The sequence below is a fragment of the Coturnix japonica genome, chromosome 11, assembly GCF_054131305.1.
Source record: "Coturnix japonica strain WE chromosome 11, WE-NBRP24, whole genome shotgun sequence".
Lineage (NCBI taxonomy): Eukaryota > Metazoa > Chordata > Aves > Galliformes > Phasianidae > Coturnix > Coturnix japonica.
In genome coordinates, this window is record NC_140673.1 from 9,000,541 (window position 1) to 9,014,007 (window position 13,467).

Consider the following 13,467-nt stretch of genomic DNA (forward strand, 5'->3'; position numbering starts at 1 on the left):
TAACACTCTTCTAAATTTGTATGACAGAGCTGCTTCTGCAAGGGTCACCCTTATTTGTGAAACAATCATCTGCAGCCTGCAATCTGAAAATGAAGCTTTTTCCTGAAAAACTTTTCAGCTGTAAGGCAACTTGGTCACCTAGACAAGCAGATTCTCTGAGGCCAATGAATTCACGTACATTGGGAGAGTTGAAGCCTTCTCTGCAAGTGGTAAGTCTAACAAAAATGACACTTCCACAAAAAATTCCCAAGGCAAAGCCCCTATGCGATGCCTCAATGCCTTTCAGTAAAGTACAGCTGAAAGAGCTACAAAGCATCCCATTTCAGTGGAGGTCCAAGCCACAAAATTCTGATCTAAATTGAAACTAGATTATGATTTACTTCAAAGCAAAATGCTGTTTAGATCTTGGTTATTGTTCATGTTCTCCTCTGGTGTTCTCTTAGAATATAAGTCTGGGTGAGAGGATATATATGCCTGATGTATGCAAATTAATCAGTACTTTGAACAGTCTCAAGAAGTATCAGATTTAGGCACATTCTTAGGCAGCCTTTTTAATCTGAAAGTGAGACCAAACTCAAGAAACAGATTTGGCAACATTGACGAGTGGAGGTATGAACAAAATGAGCGACTTGTGTCTCCAACCCTACAACTGATGTGTTGTGTGTTGAATGCTGCCTGAAAATGCAAGAGCAGTGACATTCTGTACAGAACTTCACTATCTATCCTGTATATGCTGAGTCTTGGAAATTGACTGTGTTTTGTTGGAGTAGAAGATACAAAAATAAAGCGCTCAACTTGGATGTGTTAAATTTCTATAATGGCAAATTGTCTGTTAAAATCACAAGGCACATGGCAAGGCTACTAAACTTGGCGGATGGAGAGCATATTGGCAATGATTTACAATTAACTACCACATTGCAAATCACTCCTTGACTGTTTTCTATTATGAAATTTGGAGAGTTGTAAAATGCATTTGTGCTACTTTATTTCCTTTTGAAATGGTAATTACTGCTGCTGAGGGGCAGTAGTTAGTGCAGAAAATGAAGTGTGCAGCACAGGGAGGAACTTGTTTCTGAGGAACTGCTGAGGAATTGTAATGATATGAAAAAAGTGCTTTCCTGACACACATGCACACAAAAGAGGTTCATTTATGAAACTCGAACCAAATAAATAACAAAATAAAGTAAACCACAGCCTTTTTGTACAAGGGACATTGTTCACTTTGTTGCTGACTACACTTTTTTCCAATCAAAGTAGGAACAGTGGATTGACACTGGGAAAAACTCATAAGCCAATGGCTTGAGGGAAACACAGATGTATGGTAATGTGATAAGAATGCCCTAGGGTAACAGGTGTGAGCTGATGTGCTTGAAAATTATCGAGTGTGCTTCTAACTACTGGCCCATTTTAGATACCTAGGATTGAACAAAAAATGGTATGGCCCTGGAGAGCTAGATTAAGTTTGACTTTTATATCTGAGGAGCAGAGGCTGTGCACTCAGAGCGGAGAGAGCAGGTATGCTCTAATTAAGTGGTAGTAAGCTCCCCCCTGACAGCTTCCCCCTTGACTGTGATTGTAAAAAGGACTGTGTTTATGAGTAACTTTTATGGAGGAATATATTAAGGAAAGCAAGGAATGAGGCTTCTAAGGTCTTAAATTTGGTAACTTGTGGCAATAGTCATGATCTCTCAGGTAATAAAGTAGGCTATCTAGCTCCGGACCTCAGTTTAAAGTTAATATATTTGAAAGCAAGGTGATTGACTGTAATTTTGCTCATAGTGCTTTGCTGGTAGCTGTAAGTAAAAACATATACAGCACTTTTCATCAGAAGTGTCAGAGTGCTTTCCACACTTTAATCAATTAATTTCTGTGAGACGGTGGCATGTTTATTTCCGTTTTCATACTGGAGGAACTGGAAGGATTGGGGCAGCAGCCAGCAAGTTTGCAGCATTTAGTGGAGCAGCTAATACTGGTAGTGCCATGGTCTAGAACTGTGTTTTCCCAGAGTTATTTTGCAGTTAAATAGTGGAGAGGAATAGTCATAATTCCCCTGTTACAAATACATTTGAACTAGACTTTTGTTTTAGAAGGACAACAGACCAACTTGATGCTGCCAGGATGGTCCTTTTTTTTTGATGTTCAAGAGTAGTTGTGGTGGATCAGATTGGCTTAACAAGAAATTAACTATTGTGCTACACTGTGAAAAGACAGTAGCACGCAGTAGATGAAAGCAGGAACAAAAAATATAGAAGCACTGTCCAAGTATGTAAGGAAGATTCTAAACTAGCCTGTTTAAATCAGCTAAAGCTGAGACTTGTGCAGGATGTCAAATCACTAGTAAGGGAACAGCAAGGAAAATCTGTTGCTGAGTTGACTGGTGATTTAGTACAGGCTGTTAGACTAGACTGAGGTACTCAGTGCCTTCTTTGCATCAGTCTTTACTGGTCTCTTAAAACTCTCTGCTTTGCAGCAGAATTCAGGAAGGAAGACAGTCATATGCTGAAAAAACTTGCTGAAAGGAATGGGTCTGGTTCGGTATTCTGATAAAATGACTCTCTGCTTCCCAAGCAGCCTAAGTGTGAAGAGGAATGCACAGCAGAGGATGGAAAACTTAGGGGTGCTTGCACCAGTTGCAAGTGACAAATATTGGCATAGAAAAGCCAAACTAGGTTGAAAGGAGGGTGCATTAAACTTACTTGACAAATGTGGGGCAAAAATTGATGTAAACTGTTCGATTTATTCAGGTTTGAATTTAGTTGGAAATAGACAGCTTCCAAAACCAGCTGATGATTTCTTAGTGCATTTAATTAGCGTGCTGTTGTCCAACAGCAATAAAATGCTATGCCTTGCCATGAGAACACGTACAGCTGCTTTTTTTTCTTTTCTACAAATAAAAAGATAAAAGTGGCTAATTCAGATAAGAACTATTAGTGTGGAAAAATGGAGGCAGTGCTAAGAACGTAAAGGTATGTAAATGTCTAACAGGTTCTGTGGAATGTATTCACTGGGCACCTTTAAAAGCTAGCTCATCACATAACAAAGGAGGCATTAATTTAGCAGTTTATTCAGTAACAGAAATGAGTCTCCGTGCTTGTGGATTAACAACAAAGGAATCAAACCAGAACCCTGTGTGGTAAATAAAATAGTTGCCAGTATAATTCTTTTCGTTTTGCAGATTGTGAAATGGAAATTGAATCAGTAATTTTTTTCCTTAGCACTGATATTAATCAGGAATAATGCAACTATTTTTTTCTCATATAGTTAGAGGCTACAATTTTATCTCATGTAGGTTTTAGGGACTTTCCCACAAGGTACAGCAGACAATTCTGTAGAATTTTCCCACTACTTTTCCTGTACAAGTGATTCATTTTCCCCTTCTACTGTACATCTTTTAGTCACAAAGGCAGTTATTCCTCTTCCTTTTCTAAAGCTGAAGACAATTCTTAATGCTAGGAAGTGTTTATAAACATCATTATAAACACTTAGCATTAAGAAATGGCTACAGTGTTAGAACTGTGACTAAACCTGTATGCAGATTCCAGAGCGTGCAGGCACAAATGGTGCATCTGTATAGCTAGAAAAAGGAACTCTTTCTCATGTCTGTATACATCTAGATGGTTTACTTTGCAGTTGCTTAAATACCAGTGGACCATCATTAGTTCCCACTTTGAATTGGGAACATAACACACAGGTGTACTTTACTTCTCTTTGATACTGAGATTTTTTTTTTTCCAGAAAGAAGAATCTTAGGAATAAGGCTCTTTATTGCGTTCTCTGTGCTTTGGAGACTATGAGTGAGTCAAAGCTTCCCACTTTATTCAGTTTTTCTCACAGTTTTCCTAGTATTTCCCCACATTATGGATTCTGTGTTTTGAGTAACCCAAGCATCTGACATCTGTTAGAAAGCTGTGCAGAAACTGCAGTGCACATTGCCCGGGACAGCTCCTGAGACAAGATCTGCATGTATATCCTATGGTCTGAATTATTTTCCTGGTTTTAGGTGTCTCAGCTCCCCAGTCTCTCACACAAGTGCATACTTCTCTAAAAGCAAGGTATTTCTGAGGCAGTAGCTGCAAGTTATCCAGGTTTCTGATCTAGTTAGCGATTCTTTTGAGTAAACCACAATTCTGTAGGGAAAATAAACTAAAATTGCTTAGACCTAAAGCACAGAGTTTGGGACATCTGTTGTTGCTGTCAGAAACCAACCTTTTTAGCTCCAAGAAAATAAATCCTTGAGAAACACTTCTCATCTGCTGTTTTTCAATCACTGAGGTATACAAGTATATTTGAAAAGCAAAGTGCTTATGATTATATCTGCTTTTATAAGTTTAACTGTAATCAACAGACTAGGAACAGAGTGCACAAGTCATTTTAGCTACATTATTTGTGGAGAATCTCTGAGAACACAGAAGTGCTTCTGACCTAGTTAAACTCCTGCTATTTTGAAAATGATTATTAAAAAGCCATCAATACTTCTCTGAGCCCACGTACTCACTTGTTGCCCGGTAACCAGAAGGATGGAGCCTTCTTTCCCATGTACCACTTGCCGGTAAATGTGATCTAGAATTAAGAGTTCACTCCAGCAGTTCTGAAGCAACTTCATTTGGTCATCAACCTGTAAAGCAGACATTGGTGGTGTTAGACTGGAAATGAGCCTTACATCACGCCACAGAGTCTGGAAGCTGGCTACTGTGCCTCTTCCTTCAAGGATGGTCACAAGAACAGAAATGCTATCAAAAATTATTTGATCACAAAGCTGCTATTCTCAGCTGAATAATCAGAACACTGCTGAAATCATTGTCTGTAAAATGTATAGAATATTTACAGTTGATTATGTTATGCAAAGTAATAATAGTAGTATAAGATAGTTCTGAAATGCTTGTAGCAACATTATACGTTTTTTAGCAAAAAAAAGAAAAACAGCATATTCAATGCTGATGTGAACTTTCCCATACTCCCCATAATTGAACATCAGCTTCTGTAAATAGAGAACCTCTGCAGGTTCAAGACCAATAACGCTGTAACAAGCCCAAGTTGGAGGTAAGTCCCTTTCAAAAGGAAAAAGCAAATAGACAGGTAAACATTCCCTCTAAGATGGCTGTGGAAGTATGAAAAAAGAAAACATAAACACAAGCTGGGTATCTTCAGGTGACACCGGCAGGGCACAAAAGGGGTGTATACAAGGCAGTGACAGATGTACCACTGCCTGCATTTGGGGATAGAAGGAGTATTCTGGGCATTCTGTAAAGCAGCCTACATTAATGTTTTTGGTATAATGTTATTTAGGATGTGCAGAATATTGGACAATAAAGGCTCTCACTAAACTGACTGTAATTGCAACTAGATAGCATTCAGTTTCATTCACTTAAAAAACTGAAAATTGATGAATATTTGCAGGAACATGGGAAAAAATGCCCAAATTAGGGGAAAAACTTCAAGTCAGATTAAACATCATTATCCTCTGGACTTGTTCTTACAGCATTTACTGACTTCTTCCCTAAAACAAATTAAAGCCTATGACTTCAGATAGTTCTGGAAGGGTTAAAGAATGCATACATGAACTTTGCTACAATTAAGTGCCTAAGATAGATGTGGCAATAACATCTATATCATTCAAAGGGCTCTAAGAGCCTGCATTGGTAGTAACTGCTGCACAGATTTAAGATGATATTAAATAGGAGAAGTAAAGAAGAAATTATCAGAGATTATTTGCAGTGGACAGTTGCATAAAGTTTCTCAGAGTGAGTTGTATTAAAATAGTCTTTCAAGGGTTCTTATTTTGATTGATTTGGGACTATGATAATGCTCAGGAAATTGCATATGAGGAGCAGTTTTGCACAAGCCGAATTAGATACTGCAGGAGGTGCTTTCAAATTTGATAATCATTTGTACAGTGAATTCTTGCACTTTATCATTTCAAGCTTGTTTTCCAGTTATGTGGTAGAGAAAGTGGTAATGTTTGTTACTAATGGAATTTCCAGGTGTCACCTATGGAAGTTACCGATGTCCCTGTTTCCAACCACCTGCCGTATGGCTCAAACTTTAGCATCTTAGACATCGAGTTCTCTCTTTGCCTCCCTCATTTGTCAGCTTTCTTTCTCCCCGGTCACAATCTTTTCCTGACTGTTCTGGTCCCATTTTCTCTCCCTTAGGTTCCTGTATCAAATTATTCCCCCTCGCTGGACTGTGCAAGAAAATGAAATCGGGAGAGAAAGGGAACAGATCAGCATGAAGCTAATGTGGAAGCACCTGTGCTTTCGCAAGGGCCTTCTCCACAACTGCAGCAGGTATCTCTGCTGGGAAATGCTTCATTCCCTCCATTGCATTTTCTGTGTTGATAGCATTTTCTGTTTGTTTTTTCTTTGTTTGTTTGTTTTATTTTCATTTTGGTATTCCAAAAGAAAAGAAAAGAGAACAAAGGACATTATTTCTAAATATTGCCAAAATAACATTTTAAGGTTGCAAAAATGAATTGCTACAGAACTATTTAATGCTTGTATTAAGACTGACCTATTCCTGTGTTTTTTCCAATCTGCATTTGCGTTGTAGTAGAGATATTAATGCATAGGGACAAGAAAAGGCTGAATTAGTATAGGATAAAACACTCTCAATTTTGATATTTCAAAATTTTTGCTTTGAGGTTTTAAACATACTCTTTTAACGCAATTGCTGCTCTGCCTACAGTCACAGTTAATACATGTAAGCTCAGATAACACTTATAAGCTATGGGCAGCAGAGATGGAGGACAGAAGGAGGTGTGAACTCTGTAGATGGATATATTACAGAGTCAGAGTAAAGCTTGTGCTATCACAGACTCAGCCTTGCTCTATCTGTATGCTGTCTGTGCCTGTGATAATTCATTTCTGTTCAGACTGCAGAGCAAGGCTGATTGTGTATTAAAAGGTATCTATCCCCCTGCCTGCAACATGTCTTCGACTACGAAGCCATTTCCACCAAGTGCCTTGTTAGCTCAGGAGTGCTCTTCTGAATTATCCCAATGAAACACTCACTACCCAAATGTGTGCCTGATTTCAAGTAAGGCATTTTTAGAAGGAATTGTTTAAAATTTACAGCTTCCAGTACTCTTGGTTTTTATGTGGAATTGTTCATGATCATTCTCTCCTGTGTACAACAAAGTGTTCCAAAATTCGAATAAATAATGCCAACACGATCATTTGATCCTAAATTAGCATTTCAGATAAAGCTACCACAGCTTACATCTGAACAAAACAAGCTGTGAGACAGTTTTAAACATTCAGCATCCATGTCATAACAACCAATACCTGAATAAGAGGTCAAGCATTTGATTGTATTATAAATGACATATTTCTAGCTAACCCATCTGTCTCAGCCACAGGCAGCAACTTTAGAAAACAAACTGCACTTTACAGGTCTGGCTTTCTGAAGGCCCCAACAGCAGCCAGTCTGCAATCAAAGCCTACCTCCCAAGCTTTATCATATCATTACTGAGCCAGTGCTGTGAGAACAGTATGAGATGGCAAAATCACAAAAAAAATGTTTTGCACATAGCCTGTTCCTGCTGTTCTACAAGACTCATAAAACTAGCAACAGCGAACATCTGCTAGTAGTTCACAAAATCTGTCTCTCTGTATTCACTGTAATTTAACCAGTGAAAGCCTATAAAATGGATATCATAAAAAGCAAAATATACATCCAAAACACAGTGTTGGCTTCAGGAAACGATTAGATCCAGCTGCTTTTGCCATTTGAAGAAAGCTGGCAGGGCAGCAAAGTGCTTCCCAGTTTGTACAAGGAAGAAGCAGAGATGGCTTTAAGGAGTGTCACAAATTACTAAAGTGGTGGAGCAATTACAACCTACTTCTGAAAGGTGTGTAGATGAGGAAAGCGACATCCCTCCGTTAATAGGCACTGGATATAAAATAGAAAACAACACAGACACCGAGTAAACATGGTAACATAGCGCACCTTATGCTAGGATGAGCTGGTAAACTTTCAGAAGTGTGTAGTGTTAGCCAGAGCACAAATACCTTTGTGTTTCTGTGGCACACTTGTGCATAAGCATACATTGTCTGACAAAACTACAAAGTAGTGACAAATGCGTCTCTTAAAATGATCTTGAAGCCAATGAGGCTTAAGCTTTGATGGATCAAGTGAGAGTGAATTCTGAAAAGGAAGGTAATTTGCAGGAAAAGCACCTTATGGACTTGTGGCTCCGAAGCCAAAGCATGCTCCTCTGTTAACAAGGTGAGGAGAAGAGAGGGTAAGATTCCATGACCACGATGTCTTAGCTTCAGTCATTAGCCCTCAGTAACCAACACTGGTTGTGTTCATAGTGTGCATTCAGTTAGAAGCAAGCCCAAAAGCTTGTTCTGGTGGCTAAACTGTGAGCTTTTTTGGTTTGTGGAGATTGTTGAGACTGTTATCAATTAACAGCAACAACAAAGTGCCCTTTGTAACAACTACTAGGAATGCTTATAAATAAAAATTGAACATCATATAGCCAACAACTGACTACTACAAGGACTCTCCCCAGGTCTGCAGCTGCTTCCTGCCATAGCAAACTATTGACATAAGCATAATGTAGCCCATGTCTCACCTGATATATCTGATATATCTATTTGACAACTATGTAGCCTCAAACAAAATTGAGAGTGAATACTGTGCTCAGATGGTTAAATTTAGGTCCTGTCTGGCCAGTGGCATTCACATAACGACTCTGATCAGCAGGGACAGTATAACTGGAAGTTATATTGTTGAACCAGTATGAGGCTGAAGGTGACAGTCTCAGGATTCCATCTTGTCTAGTGATAAGACATAGTGTTACCTCTACAAACAGGAGTCAAAACAATGGTCAAAACAGCAACACATTAATTCCCCATCAAAGAAAAATTTCAGGACACAGCCCTCAGCAGGTAGAGTGATGTGCTGTTTTTTTGGGGATTCTCCCAAATGAGGGAATTACTGCTTGCATGGCCTGTTTGTCTCATTACTTCAAAAAGCAAAAGGCTGTGGGCTGTGCTCTCCCCTGGTTGTCTCAGCCATTGTGCATTCCAGCTCTTCTGAGTCAGGCCCCAGTGCAGAACTGCTGTATGGCTGGGCTGGGGGAGAGCATGTCTCAGGACCAGACCAGATAAAGGTGGATCTATGCCCCAATCACAAGAGACTGCCTGCATTAGCTTTCTTTATAATTTCACTATGCAGTAGTATTTCTCTTTCAGAACATGGGAAAAAAAAGGTCAGGTTCGTGTAAAAAGGAAGACAAAGAGATGTGATTCTTCATTCTCTCCATGTCCTCTGACCTTTTCCCCAGGATTCAGTAGGACCTGGTGACACTGTGACACTCCTTTGTGTCTCCTGTGGAAGATTCACATGGCTTTGTTCATCTGTACAGTGAGCTGCACACTGTTAAATATCTAGATACAGGTCTGAATACAGATTCCCAGGTGCACCACCAAGTTCTTCCCTGCAAACTGGAGTTATAAGGTGATTTGAAATCACTTGAGTTCTGTGAGTTCTCTGCTGGCAAGGATTAGGAAACAAGCGTGCACTAGGACATATTTAGACACAACTATTGGTTTGCATAATTTATCTTACACTATATAATGAGTCATGCAAGATATTTCTGGGGGTGGAGGAAATAGGTTCTCAGATTGAAGTGTGAAGGTCTAATCCTGAGCGCTGTGCTGACACATGATCTCTTGGTGGGACAGAAAGTTGGGCTGGGGTGGGGATGAGGCAGTTGCATTTGTCTGCCAACTCTGGAGTCCCACTCAGCCAGGCACTGGGATTTTTTGGGGGGCAGAGGGGGGTGATGACTAGAAGGCTGTCCGGCTTGCTGGGGCCTCAGTTGACACAGCAATATCCAATCCCACATTATCCATTGCAGCTAAAGGAAGGACTTATCTCAGAAATGCTGGTTACTCATCTGAAAAATTACTTGTGCTGATGTTATAGATAAGGAGGCCTAGTGCAACACAAGAGTAGTATTGTTGTAGAGTGTATGCTTCCCACAGCACGGGACGTTAATCATTATAAACTTTCGTATTCTCTGAAGAACAACATTCAGATTGTCAAATGGTAGAATGAAGAATAATGTGTATGTTTTGCTGAAATGCTCCGTAATCTTATCAAAACCACACTGTATCTTTCTTTTAGGAAAGTGTTTCACAGTATTTAGCGTACAGTAACAAATAACCCATGGATTTATTATGATATTTCTTCTGAAGAGGTATAATCAGCCTGGCTCTCAATGAAATACCTGGTAAGAGTTTCAGGGTCGTGCTTTTTTTGTGTGTGTTGCTTTAAGCTAAATATCTTCACTAAAATTATTGCTGCAGATTCAGTTAAACAATATGCTCATTTTTTATCCAGTCTGCACCCCTCTCTCAGAGAATCCTTTTTCATCTTTTCAATTGCATCAGCCAGCACTATAGGTCTATGCTTTTCTGCTGCTGAGAATTTAAAAGGGTATCTAATGATTAAAACAAAAAATCTGATGTTTAAAATGTACGCAATGTCTTGGATTCAGCTGGATTGTTTTTACTTATGTTTCTAAAAGGGAATGCCGATGCCACTTTCCAGTTCTACAGCCATTGAATAACCATTTCCTCGTGAACATGAAGTGATTAAACATCTGTCTGAATTGTTCAGCCTGAAGCACAAAGGTTCAAGGGATGGTTGAACTTCCTTTCAAATGTGCTTTGGAGATCCCTTACAAGTCATTGCAGACATATAGCTTGAGTTGTTACTTCATTTCCTTATGCTGTAGTGAAGCAAATTGCCCCAAATCAAAGTTTTATAAGACAAGTGCATTCCAAAGGCTAATTTTTACTACCGAATGCATACTTGGTTTCCAAATCATTACATAGGTAGAAAAGTATTTGAGCTCTGCAAATGGGTTGCTGCTAACAGTGGGAAGCCTGTGCAAGGTTGCTGTCAAAAGCCTATGTGGTTTTGAAAGAAAATGCACTAACTTTCATCATCAATGAATACCTTACTGAAATGTAATCATCACTGATAACCTCAGAAATAAAATGCTACAAAGTTCAAGAAAAAATGATTTAAGATTAACTACAATTGTTCTGTCTCTTTACTATAAACCTGTGTTATGCAAAATTACCCATTCTCTGTAAAGCTAGGGAACATCTTTACAGCCCCTCTTAGATGACTGTCCTGTTGGTGTCTAGCTCTAGTGTGAAGGGAGTATAAGACATGTTAGAGTTTGGTAGCAATCTACATTTTTTTCATGATTTAGAAATGAAATATAGAAATATTCCAGCGTGTGCCTCTTCCTGCTCCTTTATGGCATTGTAAAGAGGATCTTACAAAGATGCAATTATACTCACTATGTGCCTGTGTGAGTGTATGCGCATATGTACATGCTTTTGCCTTCAGTAACTTCTAAATCCATCAGCCAGTGTCAGCTGGCTTCAACAGAGAGTTCGTATATCCAAGCCATTACGTTCCTACATGCCTTCCAGGAATCAGTATCTAGATAGAGGAAAGTAAGTGCTAAGTACCACCCTGAAGGAAAGACTAATAAGCTTACCCTATATTCAACATCAGAGAACAGAGAGAAAGAGAGAGGGCTAAAATGCATCATTAATTTCCTGCTCGTAGAACTGTTAATATTTGGAATATCAAACTGCCTTTCACTTACTTAAAGGCATAGGTAAGGAATTTATAGCAGAAAGCATTACTTTGTTTTTGAAAGGCCCCATGCTTTTGTATTCACAAAATTTGAAGTGAATACACAGTGCCCATGCTTTGAATGGCACATAGTGTTTCCTGGTTAGCAAATGCCCAGGCGGAGAGCAATAGCTTTTTAACATCTTCCCTCCCCTCATGCCTTAGGACGGCTCTCTAAGATAACTGTGAAAGAGGAGATCACACCAACTGTGACCAGGCATTTCCCAGTTTCAGTGTTTGCCTTCTGTTAAGTCAAATACTTTCATAAAAAAACAACAACCATCCTTCAGTAACAGTTCATGACCATCCTGTGTTATTGCAAGAATATAAAACAATGTGTGTGGGTCTATGGCCCTCCCATTGCAGAAGTGTATAGGGATGCAGCAAATGCTGATCCTATTAAAGAACAAGATCTCTCTTCTTTCATTAGTCTTTGGATTCTCTGTTTGGAGAGCATCCCACTCTCCGAATAGAACAGATTTAAGTTCTTCAAGCATCAAATGAAAGGTCTGTCATTATAAACTTTGTGTATATACATAGAGTGCAGCAAATGCAACATAAAAAACTGTTTTTCTCTCATTCCTGAAAAAATACATACATTTCTTTGCAAACTGCATGAAGATTACTTAGCATTTTGCAGTCAGCATTATTTCTGATGAATTATAAATGTGTTTTTCCTAGGTTCTTTTTTTTTTTTTTTTTTTTTTTGTTTTTAATCTGAAAATAAAGAAACAATTTCTTTTTAGCCCCATCTGAAAGTTTTGCTTACAATGCAATGTTTTTTTCCCTGTCAAAGTGAATGCAAAGACAAAGAAAGAGGAAAATTATTCTTCTCAGCACCTGTTTTACAGAGTGAAGAAGGCAATGTCTTCTTCTTTGGGACTGGACCCATGGAATTGATCTTCAAAATACCTCTCCTGTGCTTATCTTTACTGATGTTATTACAGTATACATTTATGCATAATCCAGTCTAGAACTTAAAAAAACAACAGATAATGCTGTGTAGTTTGTGTAACAGTTTTGAGAGTAAAACTGTTTGGTTCCTTTGAATTACTCCCGTGTTTTCTGATATCAGCAAACTAAACTCCAAAATGTGCTGGGCCTGATTCTTACCACTCAACTTGCATGAATGTAGGTCCTTAGACTTTCGTCAGACCCACACAATTCATCATTATCATTGCCAGTCTGATCTGCATTTTAAGAACCACAGAGATGTCCTCTGGGGAATCAGAAGGCAAGACTGAGTCTCAGATTTGAAAGTACTGGTGGTGAATTTATTCTCAATATATTGAATCAGCATTTTCCCTCTGTTATACAGCAACTTTTGATTAGAGTCTCCAAGGGTTTCTCCAAGTCACAAGTATTTCAGAATTATCTGAAAAAGGAATTTTAGTATATAATGTTCCTTTCCTGTTTGATGATTTATTGGATAAATTATCACATCATTTTTCTTAAAATGATAACACCAGATCTCAACAGAGATCAATACAACACAGAGATGTACATTGTTAATAGTGTAAAATATTAAACTCATTATAATAACTATTTTCTACAAAATAAATATTCTATTAAAACTCGAGTGTGGATAATAGGGAAAAATATTTGTAGCTTGTGACATGAGAGACGTGCTAATTTCAGAACGAACCTTTAACATGGTAACAGGCTGCCAGAGCAATCTCCCAGTGCACAGAATCCTGTTCCTTCAAGTGCTGCATGCCCCAAAACACTGTTTTTTGCATACATTTATACAAGAGTTGCTTAAATTGGCTCTAATTTAAATTGTACTGTGTGGATACC

The 13,467-nt window shown here is 38.6% G+C and overlaps 1 protein-coding gene and 1 long non-coding RNA gene across 6 annotated transcripts in view; one reads left to right on the forward strand and one right to left on the reverse strand.

Annotated features, from left to right (window-relative positions):
• The window catches only part of NR5A2 (nuclear receptor subfamily 5 group A member 2), an 80,625-nt gene that overhangs the window by 27,953 nt on the left and 39,205 nt on the right, over window positions 1–13,467 (reverse strand). For all 5 annotated transcript variants that reach the window (XM_085511085.1, XM_015869514.3, XM_085511087.1 and 2 more), the window contains one exon: window positions 4,496–4,615. In XM_085511085.1, coding sequence (XP_085367211.1) covers window positions 4,496–4,615 — 120 coding nt within the window. The remainder of the gene's footprint in view (window positions 1–4,495; window positions 4,616–13,467) is intronic.
• LOC116653761 (uncharacterized) lies at window positions 77–6,291 on the forward strand. Its single transcript, XR_004308178.2, has 3 exons — window positions 77–209; window positions 3,736–3,794; window positions 6,153–6,291. It is a non-coding gene; the product is annotated as an uncharacterized LOC116653761 (long non-coding RNA).